Here is an 18,971-nt window from a genome sequence, read left to right as displayed (position 1 = left end):
GCAAGATTATGAGCATGAACCTTTGTAATAAGGTGATCATCAATCGCCCTTGATCTGGAGCTCCGTGAAAATCATGGGGTGAATGATTATCACAAAAAAGGTGGTGGATATTCCCAAAACTACATGGGAGAAGCTTGTTACACAGGGGACCACAGTCACAAAGAACATCATTTATAACATACAATGCTGTAATGGATTGAAATCTTGCAGCGCCTTAACCTGCATCACCTCATCCCCCATCACACTGAACACTGGTGCTCCACAGGGGTGTGTACTGAGCCCTCTCCTGTACTCACTCTACACCTACGACTGCACAGCCACTAACAGCTCCAACATCATTGTGAAGTTTGCGGACGACACTACAGTGGTGGGTCTTATCACCAACGGTGATGAGACAGCTTACAGGGAGGAGGTCAGCGCCCTGACCCACTGGTGTCAAGACAACCATCTCACCCTCAACGTCGCAAAGACAAAGGAGTTGATAGTGGACTTCCGGAGGTGCAGAGAAGTACACACCCCCATCACCATCAACGGCGCTGCTGTGGAGAGAGTGAGCAGCTTCCGGTTCCTTGGCGTACACCTGGCTGAGGATCTTACGTGGTCAGTACACACAAACAAAACAGTGAAGAAGGCGCAGCAGCGCCTCTTCTTTCTCAGGAGACTGAAAAGATTCGGCATGAGCCCCCGCATCCTCAGGACCTTCTATCACTGTGCCATTGAGAGCATCCTCACTGGATGCATCACCACCTGGTATGGCAACAGCACCGCCTACAACTGCAAAGCTCTCCAGCGAGTAGTGCGGTGCTCTGAACGGATAATTGGAGGTGAGCTTCCCTCCCTCCAAGACATCTACAGGAAGCGCTGCCTGAGGAAAGCGGGGAGGATCATCAAGGACTCCAGTCACCCCAGCCATAAACTGTTCAGACTGCTTCCATCAGGAAGGAGGTTCTGCAGCATCCGGTCCCGAACCAGCAGACTGAGAGACAGCTTTTTCCATCAGGCCATCAGACTGCTGAACACGTCATAGACACCTCAGCTTCACTACTGGAACTTCAACATTATGCACTCCACACTGTATATAAATGCCACTTGTTTTGCACATATTCAACTCTGTATATTTTATATATTTTATTATTATTATTATTATTATTTTATTTTTTTACTATTTAATTTGTAAAAATGTGTGTATACACACACACACACACACACACACACACACACACACACACGTAGGAAAATATTTAGTATACACATCCAGAAATGCATACACTATTATATATTGTACATATATTTATTAGTTTCAGGTTGGCCATTCTTGTATTTTGCTCGTTTGTGTTGTTGTGTTTGCACATCTCTGTTGCTTGTGGGGCTCGCACACAAGAATTTCACTCGCATGTGCTGTGCCAGTGTGCCTGCACATGTGATGTGACAATAAAAGTGATTTGATTTGATTTGAAGGCACACGTACAGGCCAATCACAAGTTTGTCAGTGAACATCTAAGTCAGGGGTCCCCAATCCCAGTCCACGAGGGCCGGTGTCCCAGGTTTTAGATCTCACCCTGGGTCAGCACACCTGAATCAAATTCAAATTCAAATTCAAATTCAAAATCAAATTCAAATTTTATTTGTCACGTACACAGTCATACACAGTACGATATGTAGTGAAATGCTTGGACAACTGCTCGTGATCTAAAGAAAACAAAAAAGGAAAAGGCTATGAATAAGATAGGAAATAAATGTGAAAAATTAAAAAGGGTAAATTTAACTAGGAAGGAATAAAATATAAATTAAGGTTAAAAATGAAATAACTGTACAACACAAATTAGAATGAAGGGTAAATTTAACTGGGAAGAATAAGATAAAGATAAATATATAAATTAAAGTTGAAAATAAAATAACTGTACAACAAAATACACAATACACAATATAGAACTATATAAGAATGTATGAAGAAATCTAAATCTAAATAAATATATACACAATAACAGCAGCTGTACAAGTATTAACCGGAAATGAAGAATATAGTGACCAGTGTTGTGCAAAACCAAAGTCCAGTGTGTGTGTAAGAACCATATGTGTGGGTCAGTACTGTGTGGTGGTGTGATTGTGATTGAGAGACCGTATCGCCTGCGGGAAGAAGCTCCTCCTCAGTCTCTCTGTGTTGGTCTTCAGGGAGCGGAATCGCTTTCCTGACCTCAACAGAGAGAACAGTCTGTTGTTGGGATGGCTGAGGTCCTTCACGATCTTCCTGGCCTTGGTCCAGCACCGCCTGCTGTAGATTGAGTGCAGGTCAGGGAGCTCGGAGCGGATGGTGCGCTCAGCTGACCGCACAACCCTCTGTAGAGCTCGTCTGTCCTGCATGGTGCTGTTCCCGAACCAGGTTAAGATGTTTCCCGCCAGGATGCTCTCTATGGTGCACGAGTAAAAGTTCCTGAGCACCTTGGAGGGCAGTTGGAAGTTTCTCAAGCGTCTGAGGTGGTAGAGACGCTGTCGGGCCTTTTTCACCACGGTGTTGATGTGACAGGACCATGACAGGTCCTGCGTGATGTGAACTCCGAGGTATTTGAAGCTGTCCACTCTCTCCACTGGGCACTCGTTGATGACGGGGGTCTGGTAGTTCCTCTCCTGCTTAGTGCTGAAGTCCACTATCAGCTCCTTTGTCTTACTGACGTTTAGAAGGAGGTTGTTCCTCTGGCACCAGTTCTCCAGATTCCTAATCTCCTTCAGGTAGGCCGTCTCGTTGTTATCAGAGATCAGGCCCACCACGACGGTGTCGTCAGCAAACTTGATGATGGTGGTGGAGCTGGTAGTGGCCACACAGTCATATGTGTACAAAGAGTACAGCAGGGGGCTCAGAACACACCCCTGGGGGGCTCCAGTGCTGAGAGTGGTGGAGGCTGAGACATGTCCGCCCATCCTTACTGCCTGTGGTCTGCCAGTTAGGAAGTTGGAGATCCACTGACACATAGATGAGCTGAGTCCCAGATGCTCCAGCTTGGTAGTGAGTGTGGAGGGAATTACGGTGTTAAATGCAGAGCTGTAGTCTATGAAGAGCATTTTAACATAATTCCCCCTTCTAGTGTCCAAGTGAGTGAGTGATGTGTGGAGGAGATGAGAGATGGCATCGTCTGTGGAACGATTTGGACGGTAAGCGAACTGTAGTGGGTCCAGTGTGTCTGGTAGTGAAGAAATGATGAAGTCTCTGACCAGGCGTTCAAAGCACTTCATCACTACTGAGGTGAGGGCTACAGGGCGATAGTCATTGAGAGAAGCAGGGTGGGGTTTCTTCGGGACAGGAACAATGATGGACTCTTTGAAGCATGTGGGGATCACCGACTGAGATAAAGAGATGTTGAATATCTCAGTGAACACAGGAGCTAGCTGGTATGCGCAGTCTCTTAGGATACGACCTGGGATGCCGTCTGGTCCTGCTGCTTTCCTGGTGTTCACTCTCTTGAAGGCTCTCCTTACTTCATGCTCGGAGATGACGAGCACGTTTCCGGTGCTGGTAGTATCTTCCTGTCTGCAGCCGTTAGCGCCGCTAACACTAGCATTGTTGGAGACCTTAGCTGCAGCCTCGAAGCGAGCATAGAAAGTGTTCAGCTCGTCTGCCAGAGTCACGGCCGCGTTCGTCATACCGGTTGTTGGTGCTTTATAGTCCGTTATTGTCCTTAGTCCCCGCCACAGGCTCCTAGAGTCACTCTGTTGGAGTTGTGACTCTAGTTTCCTCCCGTAGCGCTGCTTCGCCTCTTTCACCACCCTCCGCACGTTATATGACGCGGCTTTGTACGGGTCCATGTCCCCCGTCATGAGTCCCGTGTTGTAGGCAGCGGTGCGGGATCTCAGAGCGTCGCGGATGGTTTTATCCACCCACGGCTTCTGGTTGGGAAACGTTGTGATAGTCTTTGTCTCCACGGTATCATCCGCTAGTTTCCCGATGAATCCCACAACCGCTTCCGTAAACACGTTGACGTCATCGTCGGAGCTGTTTCTGAACATGCCCCAGTCTGCGTCATCGAGTGCGTCCTGTAACGCGGCCACCGATTGATCCGTCCAGCGCGCGACCTTCCTCTGAACCGGAACTTCCTGTTTCAGCCTTTGTTTGTATTTTGGCATGAGGAAGATGGCGGCGTGATCAGATTTGCCAAACGGGGGGCGGGATTGTGCCTTGTAGCCGTCCTTGACCGTAGTGTAGCAGTGGTCCAGTGTCCTTTCACCCCTGGTGGGGCAGGTGATGTGTTGATAAAAGTTCGGCGCTGCGCGTTTGAGGTTGGCGCTATTAAAGTCCCCCGTCACAATAAGCGCAGCGTCCCGGTGTTGTGTCTGGTGCTGTGTGAGTGCCTCATGCAGCTCGCATAAGGCGGTGACCGTGTCTGCTTGTGGTGGAATATAAACGGCACTTACAATGACCGATGTAAATTCCCGAGGTAGATAAAAAGGACGACACATGATGGACAGTAGTTCCAGATTTGGTGTGCAGGAGCGTGTGAGAGGAACAACGTTCGCACTGTTGCACCAGTTGTTGTTCACCATTAAACACACGCCGCCTCCCCTTGACTTCCCCGAGTCCCGTGTCCTGTCCATGCGGTGAACCGAGAAGAACTCGGCCGGCTGGATGGCGTGGTCCGGCACCGCTGGGTTCAGCCATGTCTCGGTGAAGCAGAGGAGATTGCAGTCCCGAATGTCTCTCTGGAACTTTATCCTGGCCCTGAGGTCGTCAAGCTTGTTCTCCAGTGACTGGACGTTGGCGAGCAGGATGCTAGGCAGAGGTGTGCGGTGTGCACGAGCTCTCAGCCGACTCGCTTCCCTCTAGGCCGCCGCCGCTTCCCTTTGTTCTCCCTCGAGATCTCACTCGGCCAGCTCGGATCCGGAGTTAAAAACTTCGAATTGTGAGTACATTGTATACCAATAGAAACAAGAGTGTCACTGTCATACCTAATGTACCCAATGGTGATGATTTTGCCGATTTAGAAACGCTGAAAACTAACTTAAAAAACAAAGACAAAGAAAAAGTGGTCGGAGCAGTTGTGACGGCAGCCGACCTCACCGGCGCCATCTTATTTAGTGCATGATTAGTTCTTTACCAGGCCTCTGGAGAACTTCAAGACATGTTGAGAAGGTCATTTATCCATTTAAATCAGCTGTGATGGATCAAGGACACATCTAAAACCTGCAGGGACACCGGCACTCGTGGACCGGGATTGGGGACCCCTGATCTAAGTGTTTCAGAGAAGGCTTGGGAGAAAGTGCTGTGGTCAGATGAAACCTGTGTTGTGGATGAGCTTCACTTTTTCACCTGCCTGAACTAACTCTATTTTTGGGTAATAATGTGATAGCACTGCCAGCTGTTGCTGTTCTTCTTCTTTTCCTTCTTTTTCTTCTCCTGCTTCATTTTCTTGCTCACCCAACACAAGATCAGTTCACAAGTACATTTCTCACTGATTATTGTACTTGAGATGGCCAAAAATCTCATCAGCTGCATTATGTTTAGCAGATGTGTTTATGGTGATTTATCAAATGTCACGATTTAAAAGTCTGAACAAGATTATCCCATCGCCCACCAGGCAACGCTTTGAATATCTGCTGTTGGTTACTTCTGAATGAAGCTACAGAGCCATAAAAAATAAATGTCTAAAATATGGTAATATGTGCTTCTAAATGACATATCTTATGCATGAACACAAAGCAACTGGGACATACTACCTCAGGCTTTATAAGATAGATTTGCAACTCAACTTTTTATCCCTTCTTACTTATAGTAGAAACTGCGCTCTTTTTAGTTTATTGACTTATCCTTTAAGAAATTTAGCTTTGGGTGTTTTCTTCTTTGTTTTTCCCTTTTTTTTTTTTTTTTAAGCAACAGATAAACAGATAATGAAAGTTATTGATTCTTGTAAGTTTAGGTCTGTTCTACAAACAGCATTAATCATTAGCCGGTCTGGATCACTCCTAAACCGTCTTAATCTGGCAGTTCCAGTGTGATTTTTATCCAAAGCCCTCTTGTGCCCTATCCTTGATTTTTTTCAGATATTGTCCACGAAAATCTGAAGATGGGATCTGACGGGGAGAGCGATCAGGCATCAGGAACGTCTTCAGACGAGGTCCAGTCTCCGACGGGCGTCTGTCTGAGGAACAGGGTCCACCGGCGAATCTCCATGGAGGTGAGACGTGCAGAATCCCGACACACATGCACACACTGTAAATCATGTAAAAACAGCTTACGCTGCAAGTCCACATACCACGCTTCACCTCCTCTCATCTCCTTCTGCTCGTCTTCTCCACTGCCTCAAGTGATTTGGGAGGGGGTTGGGACAGATTGTTTCTCGGCTAATGGGTTCTAAGAGTCGGGGCGTCATGATACTGATAGCAGCCCTGCTCCCTGAGGACAAAAGAAGAGGCTGGTAAAGAGACGAGATAATCTGTGCTGGTTACCACAGTGATTTTCTTCATGTCAGCTGTCTCCACTTGAGAGCATGCTCCCCTTTATTCTTCTTGTAAAGAAGAATACAATTATGTTGTGCTATTTTAAACAACTGTGTGACATGTATAAGTGAGTAGTACTTGTAGCATTTCAAATGCAGGGGTGAATTATAATACAATATAAAATGTATTAAAAACAAGCATTAGGCCAATTTTGTTGCATAATCATTTTAAATGACTCCTGTTAGTAATCTCCTTATTTTCTCATTCATATTTTCAGCTTTCGCCACTTTTTGTTTTTCTTAATACCCCAAAGAAAGTTATTTATACATGAAAAACTGGCATTGGTGTCACCCAGGATAGATTAGAATTAGTCCCTTACGCAAGCTCAGATAAGAAAAAAAACAGAAAAGAGGGAGAGAGCTGAATTGAAACAGATCTCATGATTATCAGGGGATTTTTATGCCTTCTAGTTGTTTAATTTTTCAGTGGTTTTGTAATCATTGAACCCTTTTACTGCACCTGTTATGGTGTTACTCACTAGTAAGTTACAGAAAATCTCTTCTCTCCTAATAGAATTAAAGCAAATGCTGACTTTACCATAGATTATGTGCACTATAAAACCTATTTGATATGTTTACTTGTTTGGCTTTTTTTTAATCTGGGGGAATATTGATTTGGAAAGGAAGACTGAATTCACCTGGAGACCCCCTGCCCCCTGCTGGTCAATGGTAAAATATGCCAGAACCCGCCATATCACCTTCCCTGATGTATGCTACCTCTCACAGAGATACACATGCACACTGACCTGTTTTTCACCCCTTTTAAATGTTAGTTTCATTTGTGCATGAAATAAGTGGAAATCGAGGATGTGGTCAAAGACAGCAGATACGCGTTACATGAGGGTAAGCGCACTGCTCTTCTTGTGGTTCTTTGATGGCGGAGGTTTTCATAAAGTTGTCTCAGCAAAGAGGTTAAGAGCACAGCGAAAGCTCGGTCACCTGGTCTTAGTAAAAGATAAACAGGCTTTTGGTTTCTCACTTGTGAACCAGCTCTATGCCTGGGTAAAATCTGTTTCCTATATTATAAAAGCAGTATGGGTATTTTCTTAACCCATTAAACTGATGCTTCAGAAGTCTACAAAGTCTTTGTGTTGATTCATTCTTAAAGAAGATGCACAGCGTAGTTTAAATAGGAAGCTACCTAAAAATCGCACTAGCCAATGAGATATCTCGCAGTATGAAAATGAGTGTTGTAGATCTCAGAATGAATGAGTTGGTTCTGTCCCTTTGTCCACACTCCACCGCCTCTCCACCAAGTTTCATTAAGTTTGACCTGATCAATTTTGTATAACTCTGCTGACAAACAAATGGTTAGAATATTGGCTTTTGGAGAGTGCAGTCCTCCCCCAGGGTCAGTGCCCTATCTTACACTCATTAAGAAACCAATTCACATCTTCACCACAGTTTAATAGGGTCTTCCTTGGCTAGGCTGCCAAGCTTCAAGCAATTGGCTCACAGTGTTGCTGAGAAAGTTACATGTTTACCACTTCCATAAGAGTGTAGGTAGCAGGCAGGTGCTGCTAATTAGGTCAACTAAAAAAAAAGAAGATCATTTTCAATTGTGAGCACCTCTGGAGACATTTTGGTAGTTTGTCCCTTTGTGTTAATACTACCAGTCTTCCCATTGTAGTTGTGTGGTTAGACAGATCTTGTGAATCGAAATGTGAGGCCATCTTTCTGACAGCTAAACCTTGGCCCACGTGAAATCATGCAGCAGAACGATGATTCCGAGCATGACAGCAAATCTACAACAGACTGAAAAAGTAAAGAGTCGAGGCGCTGTGATGTATCACACCCAGACTTCAACCTGATTGAAATGTTGTGGTGGGATTTGTGTGAACAAATGCCCACATAACTCAGTTCACTGAAGCAGCGTTGTAAACGAGTGGACCGAAATTCCTCCACAGGGATGTGAGAGACTGATAAAGTCATACAGATAACCATTTGAGGGTCGGAGGGTAAGATGGCGCCGCCATTGCGTGCAATAGGTCGGCAGTATTATAGTGTGTACCTATTTTTTCACAGAACTGCAGTCCTGTGAAAAACTTTCTTTTTCATGACTCTATCATATATTGACACCATCTTGATGGAGGACAAATTTTCCTTTTACAAGATGCATATGTTGACTATGATCAGACTTTTGTGGGAACTCATAATACTAACTTATTCTCCGAGCAGTCTCAGAAAACAAAAAGCTGTTGTCATGAGAGGGAATAATTTATTTGCGGTGAGGCCAAACTTTAAAGGTAAGTACAGAGATGGGAGGTTTATGCACGCTGTATTTTTAATCCACTAAATGTTTTTTTCCCCATTACATCCATCAGCATTATGTAAGCTCGTCAGTGTCAGATGTGGTGTTCTTGACTTTGATCCTGGAATAGATATGATCTGACATCCAGAACACTTTAGATGTGAGTTGTGCAGTATGAGTGCAGATTGGCTGTACGAGCTTAACGCAGGTACAGTTTTATAATCATGTTGTAATCATGGTGTTGTTTTTTTACCAGCAGTCACACTTCAACAGGCCGCCTCTTATTTTCACCTTCCATAAGATGGTGATCGACCTGTTTTTTGTCGTCTCTGGGAGTAGGAGGAGAAGAGGACGAGTTATTTTAGAAGCAGCAGGGATGTGGGTGGATTCTGCAGGGCACATTGTCTTGTGCTGCTCACTGCTGAAACATGCCCTACACAACATACAGACGACACTTAACAAGTGTCAGCAGCACATGTGTGATCTTGTTACACAGGCTAACTTTACGGTTTCTTTAGGAACGTTAGATAAAGACTTCTTTATATATGTGTGTGTGTGTTTTAGGACCTCAACAAGCGCCTGTCTCTGCCTGCTGACATCCGAATCCCTGACGGCTACCTGGAGAAGTTGCAGCTTAGCAGCCCACCCTTCGACCAACCGCTCAGCCGACGTTCGCGCCGAGCCTCGCTGGTCAGTGTGTGTCTGTTTGTCTCTGTTCTTTTACTGCTTTGTGGCACAAGCAGTCCTGTTACCAGACACCCTCTGTGCCGGGTTTCCATGGTGATTTTCCTGGTACAAGCCCAAGATGGATTAATCTGTAGTCACATGCGCTCACCTCACACTTGTAGCCTATAAAATTAGATCGTAATGCTCTGCTGCGGTGTGGTTATCATCACTGACGGGGAGATTCGTGGTCATCGTGAGTTTGCCTTTGAACGTTTTTTGAAAGATTAAATGTAAATAAAAAGGTTTAAAGACGGTAACACTCATAATTAATCGCCTTTCATTCTTCTTGATATCGATTCTTCTTGTTTTTTGGGGTTTTTTTTTGGTCAATCCCTGAAGACATGCTGTCAGAAACCAGATATGATAGAAAATGTTTGATTCATGCTGCTCTGTGGGCACACATACATGAAATATTCATATGTATCATTATTCATTCTTAGTTTCTTAGGGGATTATCTTGTTCTTGTGCTTTGGAACTACACTTGTTGGTGAGACTGGGTGCATGATTTTGCTACTGAGTTTGTGAGAGATCTGTGGGCTGCTTTGATTTATTTCTTCTGAAGGTCCTGTAATATTAAATATCAGTCCAATTTTTGAGAAAAAGATTTGACTCTATTTTTTTTCTGTTGCACCAGCCAAGTGTAAGGGTCTTTACTAAATATATAAATATTACTGAATATTTATATGTAATACGGACAGATTTCTTTTTTTAGCGAGTGATCAATGTGAGCTCTTTACTTCAGGCTTGAGGCTCCAGGTGTTTTTTTTCCTCTCTTCTGAGCTCTTTTGTTTAGAAGTTATATACCTAATATGGTCATGTTCAAACATGTTGTTGTCTTAAAGTGATAGGAGCTAAAACAGCCCATTTCAGACTGGATGAACTGCATCAGTATAAGATAAATACAGAGTATTTTTAACTGCGCTTCATGCACTGGTACTCTGTAAGGGTCTAGAATAAAACTGGAATAGGACGTGATCCTAATGGGCCCTTAATTGCTTGACAGTTTGAAAACCTTTGATCTAAATCATATCCTGCACACGTGAACTTTGGGTCTTTCCCTCTGAAAGAAAAAGTATGATGTGGGTTTTGTTGCAACATTATTAAAAAAAACCTGCTACAAATAACTAAAGTTTGAGTGTACATGATGGGTTATGTAAAGATTTGAGACGCCTTCGGTTTTCTGAAGGGTGCGGGGACACAGTAAGATGGTGCAGCAGAAAAACACCTGCAAAGCCTGCTCAAATGTGAATGGTCAACAGAACGCAGACTGCATTTGTTTGCAAGTGTCTGTTTGCAGAAATGAGTGCAATTAATATGCTTAAATTCTTCTCTTCCTTAGTCAGAGATTGGTTTTGGAAAGTTGGAGACGTACATTAAACTGGACAAGCTGGGAGAGGTGAGGAAGGCTCAAGTTTCCACATGCACTTCACAGTGTAACTTTGCTATACAGTTAAAATAATTAAATTAATGCTATGTGTTGCTTTCAGGGAACTTACGCCACAGTGTTTAAAGGACGCAGTAAACTGACTGACAACCTGGTGGCGCTGAAGGAGATCCGGCTGGAGCATGAGGAAGGAGCCCCGTGCACAGCCATCAGAGAAGGTTAGCAGGTTTTATGTCCTTTGATACATCAAAGTTCTGGTGTTTCATCTGGAGTCTTGTGTAGCAGTTTAGCTCAGCCATAGTTGACTACAACAAGACGTGACACCCTGAGAGAGACAGCTCGAATGTGTCAATGTTACATTTTAAACCTTCTTATCTCTAAAATAAATTCTGATTTAAAATCCTTTGTTTTATGAACTGTCCTTTTAATTGGTGTTTCATTTTCCTGAGTCAGGTTTTGTTATATAAATGTTAAATGTTTCTGTCTTTGTAAACATCTTTGTGCATCTGTAGTGTCATTATTGAAGGACCTGAAACACGCCAACATTGTGACGCTACATGACATCGTTCACACTGACAAGAGCCTCACACTCGTCTTTGAGTACCTGGTAAGATTTGTTGAATGACAGAGAAACAGAAAAAGAAAAATGGTCTATCCGTTTATAGACTTTTTGTACATGTACGTCCTGTCTAATGGTGCCACCTCTTCTTGAAGGACAAAGACCTGAAGCAGTACATGGACGACTGTGGAAACATAATGAGTATGCATAATGTGAAGGTGAGGATGATGTTTTTTTTCCCCATGCTATGTAAAGTAAACTCTTTTTTTTTTCCAACCCTTCCAGCTTTGTTATATTTTCTGTGTGTCTAACAGATTAAACTGTTTTGTCAATTTTTCTATATAAATTCTCCCAAGAGTCTAAAAGCATCTTTTGGTCTTTTCTTCTGTTTGTATTTCCATCACATCAGGCAAATTAGATCAGAAAAGCATAAACATAAGTAATGAAAACATGAGCTGACTTATTAATAACATCAAGCCATTTAAAAATACCTTTCCAGATCTTCCTGTTCCAGATATTGCGAGGGCTGTCATACTGTCACAAAAGGAAAGTTCTCCACAGGGACCTGAAGCCACAGAACCTCCTCATCAATGAGAGAGGAGAACTTAAACTGGCTGATTTTGGTAAGAGGAAGACCAGCAGGAGAGGATCTTCACAGACATAATGCTGATTTGTTGTGTAAAAACCCTTATGAGTCTGTGGTGGCTTTGCAGGTTTGGCCAGGGCCAAGTCTGTTCCAACTAAAACCTATTCCAACGAGGTGGTGACTCTTTGGTACCGACCTCCTGATGTTCTGCTGGGATCCTCTGAGTACTCAACCCAGATCGATATGTGGTATGTAGCTTATAATAACTACAAATAATCCTTTTTATGGTTTTAAACTGCTATCATCACTAATTAAATGCTGAATCAAATGGCTGCTGGTAATGCAACACGTGTCCCTTGTAGTTACAAACCCACAGGGAATTATGACCTAACTAAACAGCACTCTCTACTGTACTGCACTTCTTATTTCATTCTTTTTACTGCAGCTGCTAATGATAACAGCTTTTCATTTGCTTTGGCTTGTGTATGAATAAATAAATAATGTATGTCTGAAGCCAGAAATAAGTTTTTATCAACTTCTGATTTGAAAAACTAAATTTTAAAGGAGAAGCACGGTTATAAGTAGGAAGAAGGTGAATACTGTAGGCTCCGATGTTACAGTAACTGCTAGTTATTCTTTCAATTTCATGGTGCAAAAAAAAAACTTTAAGAAGGTAAATGACAGTCAACAAAACACCAGTCAGGTGTCAGGTATGAATTGAGGATGATAATGTGGTTCACAGTTGGTGCCTTAAACTAGTTATTTAGTTAGTTGTAGATCTCTTGTTGTTGTAGTTGTGTGGTTGTATTTTCAGTTAGCTGTGGACTTATAAAGTGAGGGAATGAAATGAAGCCAATGTCCCATTTACACAGGCCTAGACACCAGTTGGTCATGAATTACTCTGGTTGCTAGGGAAAAACGTGTATTCTGCAACTGGTTGGCTTGTAGTTGCTAGGTGAAATTGGTCCCAAAGAGGCATGTTACTGCAACACATACCTCCCTGCAAAGGCTTTGATCATTAGCAGATCGCAGTGGTCACCCATACTTTGTATGGGAAACGATGACTCGTCTGCAGACACTTGTCAACTACTTGCTAAGCAGCAGTAAATCTGTGAAAAGTGCGAGAGAAATCGGAAATGAACACCTGGGCACCTTTAGAATAAAAGATTTTAAAGGAAACGGTACAGGTTTTGCTTGCGGTTTTTGTTGCACTCTTACAGTTTCACTACTTCTTTGCAACCCTCAGATCTTGGCTAACAAACCAGTAGTATGCCTACAGTTAGCCAAAGTCATGAAGTGATCTCTGTTTTCCATGATCACCACATACTGCTCTTTGGTCTGTTTAAATGAATGCGTGAAGAGGTAATGCTTAACTTTAATAACATTTTTGTGTCATATAAAACTGTTCGCCTCATCATGAGACCTCTTCAGCATTTTTAATTCAAATTATTCTCAGCTTGAAAACTGTTAACCCCACCTCCCACTCACTCATTTGTGTGAAATTGCATGTTTGTGTGTCTCCAGGGGTGTTGGATGTATATTCTATGAGATGGCTGCAGGTCGGCCTCTGTTCCCCGGCTCCACCGTTGAAGACGAGCTCCACCTCATCTTCAGGCTACTGGGTGAGCATTTTCTGCAAGATCTGATCTCTTTAACAACTCAGACGTTTCACCACATGTTATTACCTGCTTAATTGAACATGGCAACCTATATGTGACTATGTGACTTCAGGAACACCTACAGAGGAGAACTGGCCAGGAATCTCTTCTATCGAAGAGTTTAAATCCTACAGCTTCCCCAAATACAAACCCCAGCCAATCATCAATCATGCCCCCAGGTACCGCTCGCACGTGGGATCTGTTTTTCCTTATCTGCCCCTTTGCATTTATATAATTGATATATATTCTTGAGCGTGTGTGTGTGTGTGTGTGTGCGCATGCTTGTGTCTGTGTGTGTATGCCTGCTGCAGGCAGGAAATCCTGTAAAACATTTACAGAGGTCTGTCCACTTCCTTCCTCCCATGAGCGCCTAGATTCCCATCAGCCCAAACTGTTCTCTTCTTTTTGTCTTCTTTAGGTTAGACAGTGAAGGCATCGAGCTGCTGCTGTCATTCCTCAGAGTGAGTCTTTACTGTCACAGTAATCACAATACTGTATAAGTAGTTGTATATATATTGCACTGATATTCCTAGTTTTCTTTGTCTTATGCAAGCCTTTGGTTAAATAGTAACAGCTGGTCAAAACTGAGTTCTGTTAAATGCTCCTATTAAACCATTTACACCCAGCTTTTTAAAAACTGATTTAGTTACTCAAAAAATAGTGAGATGTACATGAATATCATCAGTGGTTTGGTGTAACTTAAGCCCCAGTCACACAGAGCGACACCCCACCCCAACACCCGGCAACCACAAGTTGCCAGGTAAAAAAAAAGAAAGAAAAGAAGTGTATTGCTCAATGGGTTAGTGAATGGTTACTAGTGGTTGCAGAGAGTCCCAGGGTATTGTTGCAAATAGGTGTACGGGGCTGCATTAAATGCCTCTTTATGTTTGCTATGGGTGCTGGCAGGTTTCCCATAGGTTGCATGGAAGAACCAGCTTGCCTGTATATGTTTGACTTTTAGTCTGGTAGTAGTTTTCAGAGTCTAAGTCTACTAGCAAACAAAGGACTTTAAACAAATGAAAAATATTCTAACTAGTTTAAGGCACCAACCGTGAACCACAGTATCACCAGTTCATATCTGACTTCCAGTTTGTTGCCTGTCATTTCTCTTCTCATCTGCTGGATATGAAAAAAGGCTGATATGTTTACGTTTGTGTGTTTCTGTAATGGCAAAGCTTCAGCTTTGCATCACTAGTCACTAGATTTATTTTAGTAATGAATTCCTTTATGATGACAGCAGGAGGCACAGTAACGAACTTCTTGTGAATTCCCTGATTGCTGCACTGATGCGTTTTTTGATAAAGTCACAGTATCCTTATCGTTTCCTGTTTCTGTCTCCGCAGTACGAATCCAAGAAGAGAATTTCAGCTGATGAGGCAATGAAGCATTCCTATTTCAGGCAGCTTGGGATGAGAGTCCACACACTGCCTGAGAGTGAGCACACACACCTTTGATAATAAAGCTGCTGTCTGTCTTTCAGAGGCTTTGGTTCTCGATTCTTTTATCTTTTCTGTTACTCGTTGGAGTAACTGAACCTCTCCCCTGTGTTTCAGGTGTATCGATATTCACATTGAAAGAAGTGCAGCTGCAGAGAGACCCAGGCTACAGGAACTCCTCGTATCCAGAGTCAGGTAGGTGGAGAATCCAAATGTTTAACCAACTCGGCTTTTTTAGATCATTTAACGAAGAAATGAAATCATGGTCTCAATTACATTTTCAAGTGCTTTTTAATTAACATGATGCTGATTTTATTTATTTATTTTAATTATGGTCCATGAATTCTAAAGAACCCACCCTCTGTTCAGCATGCAGTTGTACCAACCGCCACTCTAAAGAGTCAACCACCTTTGTCCTTACATTTTGTCCTGTCCAAAAATAGCTAAATAATATATCGAAGATCAAATGCACCAAGAGCTAAGCTGATCAGCTCCACTCTCTCTCAAACATGTTCGAATCTGGTTTCAAAAGACGAAGAAGGCATCAGCATTGATCTCAACCTCGAGACTTCAGAAAAGTAGTTCATAAACTGTTCGGTGACCTCACTGTGGAGTCAACCATCCTTAAAATTTAAATGTGAACTTTATTGCTATCATTTATTTATGATGAAAATGCATCTGTTAACTTCTAGCATCCTAGAATTGCCTAAATGCATGCGTGCACACACACACACACACACACACACACACACACACAGAAAGTGCAGTTCTGAATGAGGAACACCTGCGGTCTATGGCTTAAACCAAAGGCATTATGGGTGATGTATTTTACATGTTGTTTTTTTCTCTTTTAGGTAACAGCAAGATCAACAGGAGGCAAAGCATGCTGTTCTAGTGTTTCATGAAGAAGACGCCCCACTTCATCTACACCTCCCAGCAGCCTCTTGCATGAGCCCACCACCCCTCGGAGTGACACCCACACCACCCATTTAACTACACACACGCGCACGCAAACACTCAATCTGAGCGAGTGACTCTGAGTTGAATCTATTTGGTGACTGTTTATTTATTGGGGGCGGGGGGGATGGGTGAGGTTGAACTTTTTTTTGCTGCTAAACTACTACTGTCTGTATTTAACACAGTGTGTGTCTGCGCGAAGGCGCGCGTGTGTGTGTGTTTGCACAATGTGAACTCGGGATGCCATGCACAGTTGAGCAGTCAGTAAGGTTACTATTGTTCTCCTGACAACGATCCTCCGGCTTCTCATGAGTCAACTGATGTTGATGTCGATGCTGTGGCCCAAGTTGTTGTTCTTGTTGTCGTCGTCCTTGGAGATCGAAAGCTTCTTTTGTAAAATATGTATATCTCTATATACATATATATTTGGAGATTATGTTTTGTTTTTCTTCGAGCTTCCGTGACTGAACTCTACAACATTTCCAGAAACACTAGATGGTGTTGGTTGTCATTTCTCCAAAAACATTTAGGATGGACTTGCAGAAGACCCGCTGCCCTCTGGGGTTAAACTGAAAATCAGAGAGTGTGACTATGACTGACAGCTGGGCGGTGAAAGAAGCACACACAGAGCTACATGGTCTACATGAGAACATCCACCCCTTGCTTCTTTTTGACCACTGTTGCTCACCAACGGGACCAAAACTGAGGTGTGACGGGAGGCAAGCAGATGAAAGAAGAGGAATACTGGAGCTGAAAAGGAAGTCATGTGACTCCCACAGGAAGCCAGCAAGCCTTCCTTAAAACCTCTCACAGAGCTGCCAGGATTTCAATGCTTTGTTTCCTTTGTTTTCTTTTGTGTGTGTTTTTTTTTTTTTGTTTTTTTAAGATAAATGCAAACTACACTTTCTTGCTTTGTGTACATTCGGAGATGTCACTGCAGTAATTCTTTGTGTTTAACTTGCACTTCATGTGTGTGCGTGTATTTTGTTTTTGGTCTGTTTCAGTTTGTTATTTTGTTTTATTTTTTTCTTTTGGAATCAGGGACAGGAGCCTCGCTTGGCCAAGTTTACCCAACAGTATTAGGATGTGTTCTCTGTGTCTGTGACCTCTCCTTGTGAAACAGCAGTGTCAGTGTGGCATGTTCTCAGAGCTGGGGGGTGGGATAGTGGGGGTGGGGAGGGCTGTTCAAAGGCAATGAGGGTTGCCTTTGAACAACCACTGCTCTTTCAGTATTTGTACAAAAAAAAAAGACATTTCAAATTGAAATTTTTACATTTGCCCGCCAAGTTGTTTGCAACCAACAGTGATGCTACAGATGATAAAGCCTGTTGAGAAGTCTTGCTTTTGATTATATGTTTACTGAAACAAAGGGAAGACCTCCTCAAATCACCCTCTTATAAATGTTCACTGGTGTGCTTTGCATCCCTGGCTTATTTTAGTTGTATATGCACTTTTCTTTTTGCCATGGACCAGTGTAGGTGTAATCACTCGTGGTCCAGACTTTGGCTGATCTTCATTGGAAATAGTTACATGAGAAGATTGATGTCACGCTAAATGTGAAGCTTTAGCTTTGGTTGGGTTAGCAAAAAGACTGAAAAGAGTTTGAAATGACGAGCTTAACTCTGTAACGTTTGTCCACACCTACAAAGCTGACAAATCAACGCATTCTGCTTTATTTCACCGTTTAAGTGAAAAACATGATCACCTGTAAAAACCAAAATGTTTTTTTTTACAGGTGCTGGGAATTTTAGCTCAGTGTGCAAGCCCAAGAGTTGTGTCAGCCTTGTCATCTTACTTGGGGCACATAAGCATGTTTCTCGAAATGTCAAACCATTTCCTTAAAGGATTAATAGAAAACATTACATTTTTGTGGCAGCAAAAAAGTCACACGCGGAAGAATTACGTAAAATGTCAGCGAACACCTGCACTCACAGTAGCAAAACAGACCTGACTGCAGTGGTTAATCTTGTGCAGCTAAATACCAGGGTGCTTTGAACATCACATGTAAGATGATCTGATGGAGGTTTTCCTGTTACTGCAGTTCTTTTGGTCGACATCTTAATGAAAGTTTTGTATTTACACTCTTTTTTTTTTCTTTTTTAAATGTCTACAGTAGAGATTTCTCTTTCAGATACTGATTGGGTAGAAAAATGCTATAGAAGTGCTCGAGGCACAACTAATTCTTGATAAATTAATATATGAAAGCATTAATGGAGTAAACTAAACTAACACAGTTTGCAGCTAACAGTTTAATAATCCTGTAGATAACTCTTAGGAGGCTTTCCTTATAAGGCGGACATTATCATGTTCAAGAGCTCAACACAAACTGTGACAACACAAATACTGTAAAGAAAATATACTGTAACCAGTTTATATTTAGAATAATGTATAAATTATTGTGTTCCCAGGAAAATGTCATTATATTAATGGTAGATTTCCTGTATTACATCGACCCAAAACATGTCTCTTTAAAATAAAGTAGCTTTCTTATACTGCATGCTTGGATGCTTCACTAGAATAGTTTTTGTTTTTCAGAAGTTATTGATTTCCATTTTACTTCGATCAGACCGAAAGATGCAGGATTATTTCTCCGTGAACTGCAAACTGTTCCTGTTAATAGGACATTTGTGTGCACGAACAGCAGTAACATGCACAAAAGGAGATTTCGATAACAGCTAAAATATTTATCATTGTAAAACTGTACTTTTTCAAAATGTGTGACTGATGTATTTTTCCGTGAACACGTCTGAACGTGTGTGTGTGTATGTGAGCCTGATGCATGGAAGGCCTGCTGTGTTGTGAACTCGACCTCTCTGAAACACTGAGCTGCCGGTGAACAGTTGGTGTGTGACTCTTTTTACTGGAACTATTTATTTCTCATAACCATGGAAAGTAAATTTAAACAGTTTCCTAAAAGCTCTGCGTAGCAGT

General features: G+C 42.5%; 1 protein-coding gene across 1 annotated transcript in view; it reads left to right on the top strand.

The window, feature by feature from the left end:
* Positions 1 to 18,956, top strand: part of cdk17 (cyclin dependent kinase 17) — a 54,279-nt gene extending 35,323 nt beyond the window's left edge. The window contains exons 4-17 of the mRNA XM_085436833.1: positions 6,028 to 6,161; positions 9,298 to 9,423; positions 10,800 to 10,856; positions 10,948 to 11,062; positions 11,357 to 11,451; positions 11,559 to 11,621; positions 11,903 to 12,026; positions 12,117 to 12,237; positions 13,514 to 13,611; positions 13,721 to 13,826; positions 14,066 to 14,108; positions 14,991 to 15,081; positions 15,201 to 15,278; positions 15,938 to 18,956. Of these exons, the coding sequence (XP_085292959.1) occupies positions 6,028 to 6,161; positions 9,298 to 9,423; positions 10,800 to 10,856; positions 10,948 to 11,062; positions 11,357 to 11,451; positions 11,559 to 11,621; positions 11,903 to 12,026; positions 12,117 to 12,237; positions 13,514 to 13,611; positions 13,721 to 13,826; positions 14,066 to 14,108; positions 14,991 to 15,081; positions 15,201 to 15,278; positions 15,938 to 15,978 (1,292 nt within the window). The 3' untranslated portion in view covers positions 15,979 to 18,956. The remainder of the gene's footprint in view (positions 1 to 6,027; positions 6,162 to 9,297; positions 9,424 to 10,799; positions 10,857 to 10,947; positions 11,063 to 11,356; positions 11,452 to 11,558; positions 11,622 to 11,902; positions 12,027 to 12,116; positions 12,238 to 13,513; positions 13,612 to 13,720; positions 13,827 to 14,065; positions 14,109 to 14,990; positions 15,082 to 15,200; positions 15,279 to 15,937) is intronic.
* Positions 18,957 to 18,971: the final 15 nt, after the last annotated feature.

Source organism: Copadichromis virginalis, linkage group LG17, assembly GCF_057382275.1.
Source record: "Copadichromis virginalis isolate Kocher_CV1m ecotype Utaka linkage group LG17, C_Virginalis_male_GT1.1, whole genome shotgun sequence".
Lineage (NCBI taxonomy): Eukaryota > Metazoa > Chordata > Actinopteri > Cichliformes > Cichlidae > Copadichromis > Copadichromis virginalis.
Note: the sequence above shows the minus strand (reverse complement) of the source record. Positions and strands in the feature narration are given on the sequence as shown.